At 43.4% G+C, this 15,986-nt stretch overlaps 1 protein-coding gene across 1 annotated transcript in view; it reads left to right on the forward strand.

The window, feature by feature from the left end:
• LOC125457139 (SLAM family member 5-like) overlaps positions 1-15,986 on the forward strand; it is a 46,401-nt gene that overhangs the window by 15,853 nt on the left and 14,562 nt on the right. Inside the window, exons 2-3 of the mRNA XM_048540921.2 lie at positions 3,496-3,798; positions 8,199-8,474. Of these exons, the coding sequence (XP_048396878.1) occupies positions 3,496-3,798; positions 8,199-8,474 (579 nt within the window). The remainder of the gene's footprint in view (positions 1-3,495; positions 3,799-8,198; positions 8,475-15,986) is intronic.

Raw genomic sequence — 15,986 nt, forward strand, 5'->3', positions numbered from 1 at the left:
ACATAACACAAATGTGAAGGAGCAAAGACTGTTGCTCATATACTAAGTCAGTTTGGTGATGTGCGAAACAATGCATTTTGAATAAAATGGGTTTTTCCACTGTTTTTAAGGGGTGGGATCAATGTTTTTTTAAAATGCACAACTGAGCCTACTGTTTATGGTGTGGGGAATAACCAAATTGTTATAGCTTGTGTTTTGGGGAAACTTACCCCACCTTGATATATTTGAGACCTGGAGCAGATATTCAGTTCTTTGGATTGTAAGTGTTGAACAATGGAACAAAATGTTCTTCCAAAACACAATAAATAGGATTAGGATTGGAACAAGTGGCCTGCTGAGTCAACTTCACCATTCAGTACATTCATGGCTGATCCTGAATTGCAGATCTGACCCAGCTTTAAATGCATTCAACCATGCAGTATCCACATCCTTCCCACATAGACAATTCCAAAGATTCACAGTGCTTTGACTGAAACAGTTTCTCCTCATCTTGGTTCTCATTGATCAGTCCCTTATCCTGAGTGTACCCCCTGTGTTTTGGGTTCCCAGACTAGCAGAAGCATTCTCTCTGTATCTTGTATGCCTCTGAGATCACATCTCATTCTTTTAAATTCCTGAGAATATAGGCATGTGTTTTTGCAAAAATATACATTTTTTTCATAAATTATCTAAAGATATTACTTTCACTTTAGACATGGTCGGAAATAGCGTAAAACTATGGTGTTCCTCATTTGAGTGTTTACAATGCTAGGTGGCTCAATCCAAATGTAATGTAATATGTAACATTTACTATATATGGCAAGAAACTATTTATATTTCCATAGAAGCTTCAAGAAATGCACTAACAAGACATTCCCTATGTATCATGGTAGAAAGATCGTAGAATGTAGCCTTTCCCAACTAGTCCTTAGTGGCAACTGTCCCACTGTTAATAGACCAGGGGATCAGCGAGCTCAGTGTCATTTTGCATCGCAATCCAGCCAACTAACAGTATGCTGCACAGTTCCTGCACAGGCTGAGGTTACCATGAAGGACTGTCTACAAACTCTATCCCTGACAGAAGCGTGATGACCCTCTGGTTTAACCCTCACCAGCTCTATCTTTCTAATGAGAGGGTATGATGATGGTGACTTTACCGTTACCTTTTAGTGCTGGACCTTAGAATGTGCCAGTGTGTAAACTTGATGGATATTAGGTCTTTGCACTGGAAGACCAACAAGATTCAGGCAGGCCAAAGAGTATCTTTCACCAAGTTGATGGTCCACCAAGCACAGTTAATATTTGTCTTGGTGAGTGTCACTAGAACATGCCTGTAGTGTCACGAAGCTGCCAGGATGAACCATGACAAAATGACTGCATCTCGTTCAAATCTTCATTGCAAAACCATATTGCACAATTTTCTGAAGAAGGCTCTGGACCCAAAACATCAGCTTTCCTGCTCCTTTGCCTGACCTACTGTGTTCCTCCACCTCCACACTTTGTTATCTCATGTTCCGCAAGGAGATGTGAATGGTCTCTTCACTTCACCAGACACATGCGTTACAAAACGGGGGTCTGTTAGAACCTCAGTATGTAGTGAAAATTGGTGTTTGAGTAGAGAGGGCCTGGGCACAGCTTGATGCCGATGTACACAAAAATCACCATTTGAATGAGACTCGATATATTCTCTGATGTTCCCACCCCTGACAAATATCAGCTTGAACTGATCACAGATGCTTATGAGTCTGCATACTGATAGTGAGTCCGAACAGAAAAAGTCAAAATCATCATGTACAGAGAAGCCTTGACCAGCAATTTTATACTGCCTAGGCTCATCACAACTCCCTTGCTTGCATTGTTCCTGATAGACTCAGCAAAAGGCTGTATGCAACGCTTAATCAAGGCACTCTGCCGTTTATTGTAAAATTCACACCTGAATTTGAACTTGCAAAATGCATTGCCTCACATTTATCCGGATTAAACTCCCATCTGCCATTTCTCTGCCCAATCTGCAGTCTGTGTATATCTTCCTATAATCCTTTGACAGTCTCATCTACAGATTTACAGATTATATTAGATTAGATTAGGTTAGATTCCCTACAGTGTGGAAACAGACCCTTCGGCCCAACCAGTCCACACCACCCCTTGGAGCATCCCACCCAGACCCATCCCCCATAACCCACACACCCCTGAACACTACAAGCAATTTAGCATGGCGGATCCACCTACCCTGCACATCTTTGGACTGTGGGAGGAAACCGGAGCACCCGGAGGAAACCCACGCAGACACGGGGAGAATGTGCAAACTCCACACAGACAGTCGCCCGTGGCTGGAATCGAACCTGGGTCCCTGGTGCTGTGAGGCTGCAGTGCTAACCACTGAGCCACCATGCCGCCCCTAGACTATATGCATTTTCCTCCAAATGATTTTTATAGAATATACATGAATTACAAACAACAAAGGTCCCAGTACCGATCCCCACGGGACACCACTAGTTACTGATCTCCATTCTGGAAAGCACCCCTCCACTGCTGCCTCCTGTGTCAATGATTTAAGGCAGTTTTATATCCATCTAGCCAGCTCAGCCTGCTACAAAGTACCTTGTCAAATGCCTCATTAAAGTCCATGTAGACAACATCCGCTGCCCTTACCTCATCAATTCGTTCTTGTCACCGTCTCACAAAACTCAAAATGAATTGGTGAGACATGACCTTTCCCAGACATTTCCATGCCACCCATCACTAACAAGTCCAGTCACTTTCAAATGTAAATAAATCCTGTCTGTCAGTATCTTCTCCAACAGCTTGCCTACCATTACAGGCTCACGGGCCTGTAACTATCTGGATTATTTAAGGAACGGAAACCGAGATAAAGGAACAACACTGGCCATGCTCCAATCCTCTTGAAACTCACCTGAGGCTAAAGAGGTTGCAAAGATATCTTTAAAGGCCCCAGCTATTTCCTCCCTTGCCCCCCACAATACCCTGGGATAGATCCCGCCTGGCCTTGGGAATTTGTCTACCTTAATTTCAACAGACCCAACATTTCCTACTCATTATGATGACCTATGCAAGAGTATTTACACACCTTTCCCTAGCCTCTCAATCCCTCACATTGCCATCTTTGAATACCAAGGCAAAGTATTCGTTAAGGATCTCACCCATGTCGTCTGGCTCTACAGATAACCTCTCTCTTGTATTGTTGAGTAGGCCTATTCTTTCCCTAGCTAACCATTTGCTTCTATTGTATGTATAAAATAGCTTGGTATTCTCCTGAGCGCTGCTAGTCAAGGACATTTCATAGCCCCTTTTAGCCCTCCTGACTTTGTGATTGAGTGCCTTCCTACTTTCTCTGTATTCTTCAAGGATTTTCATCTGTTTTTATTTACCTAGACCTTGGGTATGCTTCCTCTTTTTGACTAAGCTAATAATTTCCCCTGTTATCTAAGGTTTACTGACAACTTATTTTTATAAATGCATTTTTAATATAATTGTTCACATTTTCTTTCCTTCCAGTTTCTAAATGTAGCACAAGAGACATTGAAACCATCTATGGATTCTTGAATGATTTTGTATCTGTCCCTTTGTCAAAACCCACTGATGTTTCTGAAATTGCATTCAAGCTCAATAACCGCAAAATATTTGAATGGGAAGACGGCGGTATTACTTATTTCGGAGCATTTTCGCAGAACGTTAATTTTACAGGCGAGAGTGTTTTGATACAGAGATTACAGAAGAACGATACTGGAAGTTACACACTAGATTTCATATTTTCTAATGGAACAATTACAAAAAAAGAATTCTTCCTAAAAGTACTTGGTAAGTATTACAAAGGTCTATTGCTTGCTACATCTAGTATAAACACCCAATTAAGATTATTTGGGGAAATTTGTTGCACCCCTAAAAATAAGATTTTCGGAACCCTGGGTAACTAGCTATTGCTGCTGTATCTGAGGATAACTGAGGCAGGCCCCTATGTTTCTTATGCTAGGTAAATGCCCACTTCTTCCTTAGATTCAGTTGAATCAACAAATAACTTTTTATTTTGGGCAGTGGTTGTACCAATCAGTCACCGTGGCCCCCAGAATTCTTTTAGTGATTGGGAAATTGTAAGCCTTTTGTTACTTGGCATGCCCCTCCTCCCAGTGAGCGAAAACACACTTTTTCTGTTGTCTCTATCAAAATCCTTCGTGCACGAAAAACCTCTGTAATTCTGACTGATCCTTCTCCAGTAAAAATAGTCTCAGAATCTGAAGTGTCTCCTTTATAATAATTTCCCATCACTGGCTTATCCTCACCTTCCATGCTATATCATTTTTATTATTGTTTTTCTAATAAGGCACCCAAAACTGAACATGTTAACACCAACAATGGTCTAATCATTGCCTTGAATCAGTTATTGGTTTTTTTTTCTCCTATAAATCTCTGAACAAAAGTCACTGGATCCAGAGGCCAAACCATAAAGCAAAATGAGGTGATTTTTCTCAGTTTGAATTTGGTATTGGTGGTGATAATCTGCTGTCGACCACAGCAATACTCAATTTTTAATAGCCACTCAGTCTTGATTTGAGATATGATGGATGTACAAAGTCAGAAGTCATACGACATCAGGTTTTAATCCAACACGTTTATTTGAAATTACAAGCTTTCAGAGTGCTGCTCCTTTAACACTTCACGTAATGGAGGAGCACTGCTGAATAAGTTTGTGATTTCATATAAACATGTTGAACCAAAATCTGGTGTCGTGTGACTTTTGACTTCGCCTTTAGATAATTTTCTTCCTTTTTGAAGAGTTTTTGAGTGGAAAAGAGTACCACTCAGAAGAATCTGGGAGCCCAACTACCCCCTCTCCTCTCCATTCTGTGATAAACTGATAATTAAAATCAATTCAAAAGCTGTTTCTATGTCACTTTTTTCCACCCAAAAGATACCTGATGTCATTTCTAATCGGAACTGCAGATGCTGGAGAATCCGAGATAACAAGGTGTAGAGCTGGATGAACACAGCAGGCTGAGCAACAAAACTGAAGTTTCGGGCCTAGACCCTCCATCAGAAATGGGAAAGGGGAAGAGGGTTCTGACATAAATAGGGAGAGAGGGGCAGGTGGATCGAAGATGGATAGAGGAGAAGATAGTTGGAGAGGAGACAGACAAGTCAAAGAGGTGGGGATGGAGCCAGTAAAGGTTAGTGTAGGTGGAGAGGTAGGGAGGAGATAGGTCAGTCCAGGGACGACGGACAGGTCAAGGGGGCAGGCTGAGGTTAGATATGAAATGGGGGTGCGGCTTGAGGTAGGAGGAAGGGATAGGTGAGAGGAAGAACAGATTAGGGAGACGGGGATGAGCTGGGCTCGTGTTGGAATGCGATAGGGGGCAGGGAGATTTTGAAGCTTGTGAAATCCACATTGATACCATTGGGCTGCAGGGTTCCCAAGCGGAATATGAGTTGCTGTTCCTCCAACCTTCGGGTGGCATCGTTGTGGCACTGCAGGTGGCCCAAGATGGACATGTTGTCTGAGGAATGGGCGGGGAGTTGACATGATTCGCGACTGGGAGGTGCAGTTGTTTATTGCGAACCGATTGTAGGTGTTCTGCAAAGCGGTCCACAAGCCTCCACTTGGTTTCCCCGATGTAGAGGAGGCCACAACGGGTACAGCAGATGCAGTAGTCCACATTAGCAGATGTGCAGGTGAACATCTGCTTGATGTGGAAAGCCTTTTTGGGGCCTGGAATGGGAGTGAGGGAGGAGGTGAGGGGGCAGGTGTAGCACTTCCTGCGGGTGCAGGGAAAAGTGCCAGGTGTGGTGGGGCTGGAGGGGAGTGAGGAGCGGGCAAGGGAGTCACAGAGAGAGTGGTCCCTCCAGAAAACAGATAAAGGTGGTGAGAGAAAAACATCTTTGGTGGTGGGGTTGGATTGCAGATGGTGGAAGTGTTGGAGGATGATGCATTGGGTCCGGAGATTGGTGGGGTGGTACATGAGGATGAGGGGTTTTTTTTGGGTTTTTATTTTGGGGATGGGGTGTGAGGAATGAGTTGCAGGAAATGCAGGAGACATGATCAAGGGTGTTCTAGACCACTGTGAGGCAGATGTTGCGGTCCTTGGAAAACGAGGACATCTGAGTTGTGCGGGAGTGGAATGCCTCGTCCTGGGACTGGATGCAATGGAGGCGAAGGAATTGGGAGTAGGGGATGGCATGTTTTTTGCAGGAAGTTGGGTGGGAGGTGGTGTATTCTAGGTAGCTGTGGGAGTCGGGCTTGATTTGGATATCGATTTCTAGGTGGTTGCCCGCGATTGAGACAGAGAGGTCCAAGAAGGTGAGGGAGGTGTTGGAGATAGTGCAGGTGAATTTGAGGTTGGAGTGGAAGGCGTTGGTGAAGTGGATGAACTGTTCGAGCTCCTCTTAGGAGCATGAGTTGGTGCCGATACAGTCGTCAATGTAATGGAGGAAAAGGTGGAGTTTAGGGCCAGTGTAACCAAAGGGGAGAAAATGGAGTCCAGATAGGTGAAGATGAGTTCGGTGGGGCAGGAGCAAGTAGAGACAATGGGTCGACCAGGGCAGGCAGGTTTGTGGATTTTGGGAAGGAGATAGAAGCGGGCGGTGTGGGGTTGGGGAATGATGAGGATGGAGGCTGTGGGTGGGAGGTCACCTTGGGTGACGAGGTTGTGGCTGGTTTGGTGCTCGAGGGTGGGGTCAGCTTGCGTCTCAAAAGTGTTAGTTCCAGTGTTTTGGGAAAAAAAAAATGCCCTTGTGTAACCAATTTGTGACCACATGGGTCCAGTTTTTTATTTCCTTCAAGGTGCAATAAAAATACAGTTAATTCTGTGCAATAAAGCAGTTCAAACATCCATTTTCCAGTTAACACAAAATTGTATGTAGTCCTTACAGTAGGAACTTAGTTTAGCACAGTAGTGAACACAACAGCTGTGCACCAACTCCTGAAAAACCTTAATGGGCTGTTACTTGCCAGTTACTGTATTTCTCTTTCCTACAAGTGTCAAGATTCTAAGGCAACCTCTGGAAACACTGTTTATGAATTAACTGTCCCTGTGAAAATGTGGCATCTCGTACATCAACCTGTCTTCATGATATTCACTCTTTTCAGCGTCTTTTCGGGATCTGCTTCTGTTCGTTGTCTTCTCCTTCCAAAATGTTTTCCTCATAATCCTTGTCTTGTCATCTTTTGGTCTGTCTTCTACTTTTCCGGAATCTTTAGTCACCTTGATTGTTTAACAGATCTCTTACTAATGTTGTTTTCAATGATCAATATTCTGCTCCCTCAGTTGAGCTCATCCAGCTGAAGAGCTGGAACCTCTAGAAAGTGAACTGTTGGAATGTCATCCCTCAATTCTTTTCTGTAGGTCAGGAAGTCAAGGTAGACCATCTTGGCCCCCTCAGCAGGTTTGCAGCCTCATAGATGCCCTTATTCAGCTAGTTCAGTTCACTTTAAGTGATATCAGGAAATAGTTGAAGATACTAGGTACTACAAGGGCCATAGACCCTGACAGCATTCTGCCACTAGATACTGAAGAAATCCATTCCATATGCAGCATGACCTGGATAATGTCCAGCTTTGGCTGACAAGTGGCAAGTACAGTTTGTGCCACACAGTTACCAGCTGTAACTGTCTCCCACAAAAAGGAATCTAATCATCACCTCTTGATGTTCAATGGCATTACTGCTGCTGAATCCCCCACTACCAACATCTGGGGACTATGAATGACCAAATACACAAGTTGATTATCCATTTAAATACATGAGCAGGTCAGATATTAGGAATTCTGCAATGACTAACTTAGCTCCTGACTCCCCAAAAGCCTGTCCTTTTTTTTTTGCACAGTGCACACCAGAAGTATGATGGAATACTCCCCATTTGCATGGTTGAGTGCAGCTCCAACAGCACTGAAGAAGCTTGACACCATCCAGGATTAAGCAGCTCGCTTGTTTGACAACACAGCTGTAAACATTCATTTCCTTCCCACTATTTTCAGGAAGGCAGCTCCCGACCGCCACCTTGAACAACTAGGATGGGCAATCAGCCAGCAATGCCCACATAACATGAATTCTTGTTTTTTTAAAGAAGTATTATTATGAGAAGGGCACTTCTTGAGTTGTCATGACAATGTGTGGAGTGTACGTATTATTTGAAAGTTTACCAATGATTTTACAGAAGTTATTATACTTAACTGAATATTGAACTGATTTTCATTTCTTTTAAATTGTAGAACCGCTCACAATTCCAGAAACTAGCTGCAATGGAAATGACTCTGTTGTTACTCTCACTTGTGGTATAAGTAACGATAATGCTGATATTACCATCGAATGGAAGTACCTTGATAGTCCTGTGGTCTCCAGTGACAACTTTGTCTTAACTGATGAAAACAGGTCTTTGATGATAAACAACCCTCGCATTTTTCCTGAAGAATATATCTGTATTGCAAAACAACCAAAAAACAGCAGTCAGAGTGCTCCTGTTCTTCTGCTGAAATGCTTTGAAACAGGTGAGATTTTTATTAATCAAACATTTATTACTGGTAGAATTCCAAAATCTGTGATTTTTTTTTTGCAACAATTCACAAATAATTTCCTTTTAATATGGTGGCATCCACAGAAATGTTTATAACTTTACTACAAAGGTATGTTAATATCCATCACCAGGAGAAGTCATTGTTTTGTTCCCTTGGACAATATTAAAATTGACTGTCAGTTCAATTTCCTCTACTTTTGTATGGTGTTATTTCATGTAGATAGTATGTTATTGCAATTATAATTGCATGTACCCTTATCTAAGAACATTGGAAATAGGAATTGACCATTCGAACCCTTCAGCTCACTTCAACATTCAATATAATCATGGCTCATCTTTGTGTTTCAAATTCCACGTTCCCATCCACCACTGTGTTAATCATTGATTTCCTACCTAACAGGAATCTGTCTACCTCTGCCTTAAAACTATTTAATGACCTCCACTCCACTGCCTTTGAGAAAATTCCAAAGTCTCATGATCCACTAAGAGGGGAAAAAAATCTCTTCATTCTAGTCTCAAAAGGTCTACCCCTAATTTGGAACAGTGACTCCTGGTTCTAATATACCCACAAGAGTAACCGTCCTTTCTTCTTCAACCTTGTCAAGATCAATCAGGATCTTTATACACTTCAATCAAGCCACTCCTTGCTTTTCTAAAGTCTAGTAAAATCAAGTCAGTTGATCCAGTCTTTCCTCAAGACAATCTGTTCATTTCTGTTGCTGTCCATTTACTGAACCTTGTTGAAAGGATGATATATTTGAGATTTGCCTTTCATCCCTATAGATCTCATTATTGATTGCATTATTCAGAGAGAGAAGTATTTTAGATATCTTCAGTGAAAAATTTTGGAAAAATGTATCTGTTCAGGAGAAGTTCTTTACTACAGAGTGGTTAAAATGTGAAACTGCCAGCACCTAGGACCATAGAGATCTTAAGATGTAAGAGAAGAGGTGGACCATTGCCCCACCTCGACTCCCCTTTCAAGGTCTTTTTCCCCCCATTACCTTTTGATTCCCTTTACATATGGAATATTTCGAGAAAATTGATGAATTCAAGAAGCTAGATTAATACTTGAAGACAAAAGGAATAAAATGTATAAGAAAGAAGGTAAGTGAGCTTGTGGTGCAGATTGAAATTGGCACATACAATGTGGAAGGCATCACGGAGGATCAGGATTGGGAGCTGAATATCCAAGGATCTACATCTTATTGAAAAGGATAGGCAGGTGGGCAGAAGTAGGGTCAGATGGTGTAGACTGTGTGGGTAGAGTTGAGGAACTGCAGAGGTAAAATAACCATAGTTGGAATTATATATAAGCTTCCAAACAGTAGTCAGGAGCTGGGAACACAAGCTACATTAGGAGATAGAAAAGGTGTGCCAGAAAGACAAAGTTACATTGATCATGGGGGATTTCAATATTCAGGTGGACTGGGAAAATCAGGTTGGTAGTGGATTACAAGAAAAGGAATTTGTGACATTTCTGTGAGATGGCTTTTTGGAGTAGCTTGGGTGGAGCCCATGAGGGCGCAGGCAATATTGGATTTGGTGATGCGCAATGAGGCAGACTTGATAAGCAAGCTTAAGGTGAAGGAACTCTAAGGAGGCAGTGATCGTAATATGATTGAATTTACTCTGCAATTTGAAAGGGAGAAACTAGAATCAGAGGTAATGGTATTACAGCTGAATATAGGCAACTAGAGAGGCATGGGGGAGGAGCTGGGCAGAATTGACTGGGAGAAGAGCCTAGCAGGAAAGACAACGAAACAGCAATGGAAGGAGTTTCTAAGAGTAATTTGGGAGACACAGCAAAATTTTGAAGAAGGATGGTACAGGGACGATGAGGCAACAATGGGTGACTAGGGAAGTCAGGGATGGCATAAAAGCAAAAGAGAAAGCATATAATGTGGCAAAGGGCAGTGGGAAACCAGAGGATTGGGAAGTTTACAATGGGCAACAAAAAAAAATATGAAGCAAAAAGATTAAATGTGAGGGTAAGCTAGCTAGTAGTATAAAGGAGGACTGTAAGAATTTCTTTAGATCTCGAGGGCAAAAGTGGATATTGGACTGCTAGAAAATGACACTGGAGAGATTGTAGTCCAGAACAAGGAAATGACTGAGGAACTGAATAATTATTTTGGGTCAGTCTTCACAGTGGAAGACAGGAGTAATATCCCAAAAAATCGAGTCAGGGGACAGAAGTGAGTATGGTGGCCATCACCAAAGAGAAAGTACTAGAAAAACTGAAATGTATGAAGGACCAGTTGGACTACACCCCAGAGCTCTGAAGGAGATAGTTCTAGGTGATGGCCTAGTGGCATTATCGCTAGACTATTAAACCAGGAACCCAGCTGATGTTCAGGGGACCCAGGTTTGAATCCTGCCATGGCAGGTGGTGGAATTGGAATTCAAAAATCAAATCTGGAATTAAGAATCTACTGATCACTGTGAAATCATTGCCAATTTTTGAAAAAATCCATTTGTTTCACTAATGCCCTTCAGAGGAGGAAATCTGCCACCCTCATCTTGTCTGGCATACGTGTGACTCCAGACCCACAGCAATGTGATTGACCCTCAACTTTCTTCTGAAATGGCCTAGCAAACCACTCAGATGTACCAACCGCTACAAAGACTCAAAGAAATGAAACTAGACAGATCACCTGGCATCACCCTAGGCACCAGAAAAGACAACGGCAGAAACAGCCCTGTCAACCGTACAAAGTCCTCCTCAGTAACATCTGGGGGTTAGTGCCAACACTGGGAGAGCTGTCTCAGAGTATTTCAGCAACAGCCTGTAATACTCACAGAATCATACCTTACAAACAATGTCCCAGATACCACCATCACCATTGCTGGACGTGCCCTGACCCACCAGCAGGACCGACACAGCAGAAGGGGTGGCACGTTGCTATACTGTCGGGAGGATGTTGTTCTGGGAGTCCTCATTCCACACACTATCCTCCCTCAGCTGATGATTCAGTATTCTCCAATGTTGAACAACAATGAGAGGAAGCGCTGAGGATGGCAAGGTCACAAAATATACTCTGGGAGATTTCAAGTGTCCACCAACAAGAGTGGCTCAGCAGCAGTACCACTGATTTGAACTTGTTGGGTCCTAAAGGACATAGCTGCTAGACTGGGTCTGTGACAGGTTGTGAGGGATAAACATACTTGACCTCATCCTTACTCCTCTGCCAGCTGCATTTACACCTGTCCATGACAGTATTTGTAAGAGTGACCATTGTACAGTCCTTGTGGAGATGAAGTCCTGCGAACAGATTAAGAACAACCTCTGTCATGTTGTGTGGCACTATCACCATGTTAAATAGGACAGAGTTTGCACAGATCTAGCAACTCAACACTGGGCATCCATGAGGCACTGTGGGCCACTAACAGCAGCGAATTGTACTCCAGCACAATCTGTAACCTCATGGCCCGGCATATCCCCCACTCAACCATTACCATCAAGCCAGGGAATCAACCCTAGTTCAATGAAGAGTGCGGGAGGACATGCCACGAGCTGCACAGACATACCTGAAGATGAGGTATCAACTTGGTGAAGCCGCCAAGCAGGACTACTTGCGCACCAAACAATGAAAGCAGCAAATGATAGACAGAGCTATGTAATCCCACAATGCCACATCCGGTCGTGAATGGTGGTGGACAATTAGACAACTCACTTGAGGAGGAGGCTCCACAAATATCCCCATCTTCAATGATGGAACAGCTTAGTGCAAAGGATAAGGCTGAAGCATTTGCAGCGATCTTCAGCCAGAAGTGCCGAATGGATGATCCATCTCTGCCTCCTCCAGAGGTCTCCAGCTCCACAGATATCAGTCTTCAGTTGATTTGATTCTCTGTGGTATCAAGAAATGGTTGAGGATACTGATTAGCGCAAAGGGCCTGAACAACATTCCAGCAATAGTACAGAAGACTTGTGCTCCAGAACTTGCTGCACCCCTAGCCAAGATAACAAAGTGTGGAGTTGGATGAACACAGCAGGCCAAGCAGCATCTTAGGAGCACAAGCACCCTTAGCCAAACTGTTCCGGTACAGTTACAACAATGACATCTACCTGACAATGTGGAAAATTGTCCAAGTATATCCCGTACACAAAATGCAGGACAAATCCAACCTGGCCAATTACTGCCCCAAGAGTCTCCTCTCGATCATCAATAAAGTGATGGAAGGTGTCAACAACAGTCCTATCAAGCAGCACCTGCTCAGTGACGCCCAGTTTGGATTCCACCAGGGCCACTCAGTTCCTGATCTCATTACAGCCTTGGTTCAAACACGAACAAAAGAGCTGAATGGCAGAGGTGAGAGTGACAGCCCTTGATATCAAGACTGCATTCAACCGTGTGGCATCAAGGAGTCCTAGCAAAACTGGAATCAGTGGGTATCAGGGGGCAAACACTCTGGTGGTTGGAGTCATTCCTGACATAGGAAGATGGTCATGGTTCTGGGAGGTCAGTCATCTCACCTGCAGGCTATTGCTGCAGGAGTTTCTCAGGGTAGTGTCCTAGGCCCAAACATCTTCAGCTACCTCATCAATGACCTTCCCTCCATCATAAGGTCAGAAGTATGGATGTTCGCTGATGATTGCACAATATTCAGCACCATACATGACTCCTCAGATAACGAAGCAGTCCATCTTTGCATGCAAGAAGACCCTGGACAATATCCAGCTTGGGCTGACAAGTGACAACTGACACAGCGCCCCACAAATGCCAGGCTATGACCATCACCAATGAGAGGCAGTCTAACCACCGTCCCTTGCCGTTCAGTTACCATCACTGAGTTCCCCCACTGTCAACACCTTTTGGGGTTACCATTAACTAGAAACTCAACTGGACTCACCATATTAACACAGTGGCGACAAGAGCAGGCCAGAAGTTAGAAATACTGTGGCGAGTAGCTCACCTCCTGACTCCTCAAAGCTTGTTCACCATCTACAATGGGCAATACTCCCCAGTTGCCTGGAGAAGCACAGCCCCAACAACACTGAAGAAGCTTGACACCATAGAACAATACAGCGCAGAACAGGCCCTTCGGCCCTCGATAAACCATCCAGGACAAAACAGCCCACTTGATTGGCACGGCTTCCACTCCCTCCACCGGTAGCAGCAGTGTGTGCTATTTACAAGATGCACTGCAGAAATTCACCAAAGATCCACAGACAGCACCTTCCAAACCTACAACCATGTCATCTAGAAGGACAAGGGCATCAGACATATGGGAACACCACCACCTCTAAGCCAATCACCATCCTGACTTGGAAATATATTGCCGTTCATTCACTGTCACTGTGTCAAAATCCTGAATTCCCTCCATAATTGCATTGTGGGTCGACCCACAGCAGAACGACTTCAGCAGTTCAAGAAGGCAGCTCAGCACCACCTTCTCAAGGGCAGTTAGGGATTGGCAAGAAATTCTGGCCAGCCAGCGACTCCGCATCCCACAAATAAATAGAAACAAAAAGCTGAAGAGATAGCGGAGGCAATAGTGGTGATCTTTGAGGAATCACTAGAGTCAGGGACGGTCCTAGAGGACTGGAAAATAGTTAATGTGGCACCCCTGTTTAACAAGGGAGTAAGGCAAAAGACAGAAAATTACAGGCTGATTAGCCTGACCTCAGTCATGGGTAAGATTTTGGAGTCTGTTGTGAAAGATGAGATTTCTGAATACTTGCAAGTGTACGGTAAAATAGGGCAAAGTCGGCATAGTTTCATCAAGGGAAGGGCATGCCTTCCAAATCTGTTAGAATTCTTTGAGGAAGTAATGAGCAGGTTAGGCCAAGGAGACCCAATGGATGTTATCTACTTGGACTACCAGAAAGCCTTTGACAAGGTGCTGCACAGGGGGCTGCTGAGTAAAATAAGGACCCATGGTGTTCGAGGCAAGATGATAGCTTGGATAAAAGATTGGCTGTCAGAAAGTGGGGTTAGAAGGATCCTTCTCAGGATGGCAGTCAGTGACAAGTGGTGTTCCACAGGGTTGGTGTTGAGACTACAACTTTTCACTTTATACATTAATGATCTATGTGAAGGAACTGAGGGCATTCTGGATAGGGTTGCAGATGATACAAAGAAGTGGAGGGACAGGTAGTATTGAGGAGGTAGGGAGGCTGCAGAAGGATTTGGACAAGGTAGGAGAGTGGGCAAAGAAGTGGCAGATGGAGTACAATGTGGGAAAGTGGTCATGCACTCTGCTAAGAGGAGAAGCATAGACTATTTTCTAAATGGGGAGAAAATTCAGAAGTCTGAAGTGCAACAAGACTTGGGAGTTCTAGTCCAGGATTCTCAAAAGGTAAACTTGCAGGTTGAGTCAGCAGTTAGGAAGGCAAATGCAACTTTGGCATTTATTTTGAGAGGACTTGAATATAAAAGCAGGGATGTAATTCTGAAGCTCTGAGAAGCACAGCCTTTAGAGTAAAAGGAACACCTTTTAGAACAGAGATAAGGAGAAACTTCTTCACCCATAGTGTGGTGAATCTATATGGAATTCACTGTCACAGAAGGCTGTGGAAGCCAGGTCATTGAGTATGTTTAAGATGGAGATAGATTGTCAAGGGTTATGGGGAGAAAGCAGGAGAAACGTTTCTCAGAACCTATCAGCCATGTTCGAATGGCAGAGCAGACTCAATGGGCTGAATGGCCAAATTTCTGCTCCTATATCTTATGGTCTAATGGCTTGGTTCATCCAAAGCTGTGATTAAAAGATGAGGAAAGTTGTGTGGCCCATAAAACTAGTATAGACCAGTTAATTAGATAAGTTAGCATGTTTCTTTGCTGTAAATCCTAACTAATAACTGTGATGAAATGAAATAGTCATTAACCAAGATATCACCTGCAATGGCTTCTGTTCCCTGTCTGGTACAGTTAGCTCTTTATTTAATGTGTACTTCACAATGGGGACTCAAAATTAATTGCCCATCCCTAATTGTCTCTGAATCTGAGTGGGTTGGTGGCTTGGAACATGTCAGAACGCAGTTAAGAGTCAGTTATGTTGCCATCAGGAGTCATGTGTAAGCCAGATCAATAAGGACAACATCTTTTCCCTAAAGAACATGAACGAACTAGATGGGTTTTGCAACAGACATCAATGATTGCATCATCGTCATTAAGTCAGCTTTCTTGAATTCAAGATTTTTATTGAATTCAAATTTCACTTTCTGCCATGGTGACAATTGACTCCTTTCCCCAGACCCCTAAGGGTTCTGGACTACAAGACCAATGATATTACCACTATGCTGCCCACTGTAAGTGATTCAATACTATAATCCTGTGTCACTTTGGAAAAATCACCCATTCAACCTCATCACCTTGTAATTGCACCTTCCACCGTGGTGATACTTAATTTCAACTCCCGGTTCCAAAGCCACTGCTTTAGGAAAATATGCTTCTGATAAAATTTATTGCTTGCCTAAATTTCTTGTCTTTTTATGGTGATTACATAAAGGTATGCACATTAGATGCAGGGTTTAAAA

The sequence above is a fragment of the Stegostoma tigrinum genome, chromosome 12 (assembly GCF_030684315.1).
Source record: "Stegostoma tigrinum isolate sSteTig4 chromosome 12, sSteTig4.hap1, whole genome shotgun sequence".
Classification (NCBI taxonomy): domain Eukaryota; kingdom Metazoa; phylum Chordata; class Chondrichthyes; order Orectolobiformes; family Stegostomatidae; genus Stegostoma; species Stegostoma tigrinum.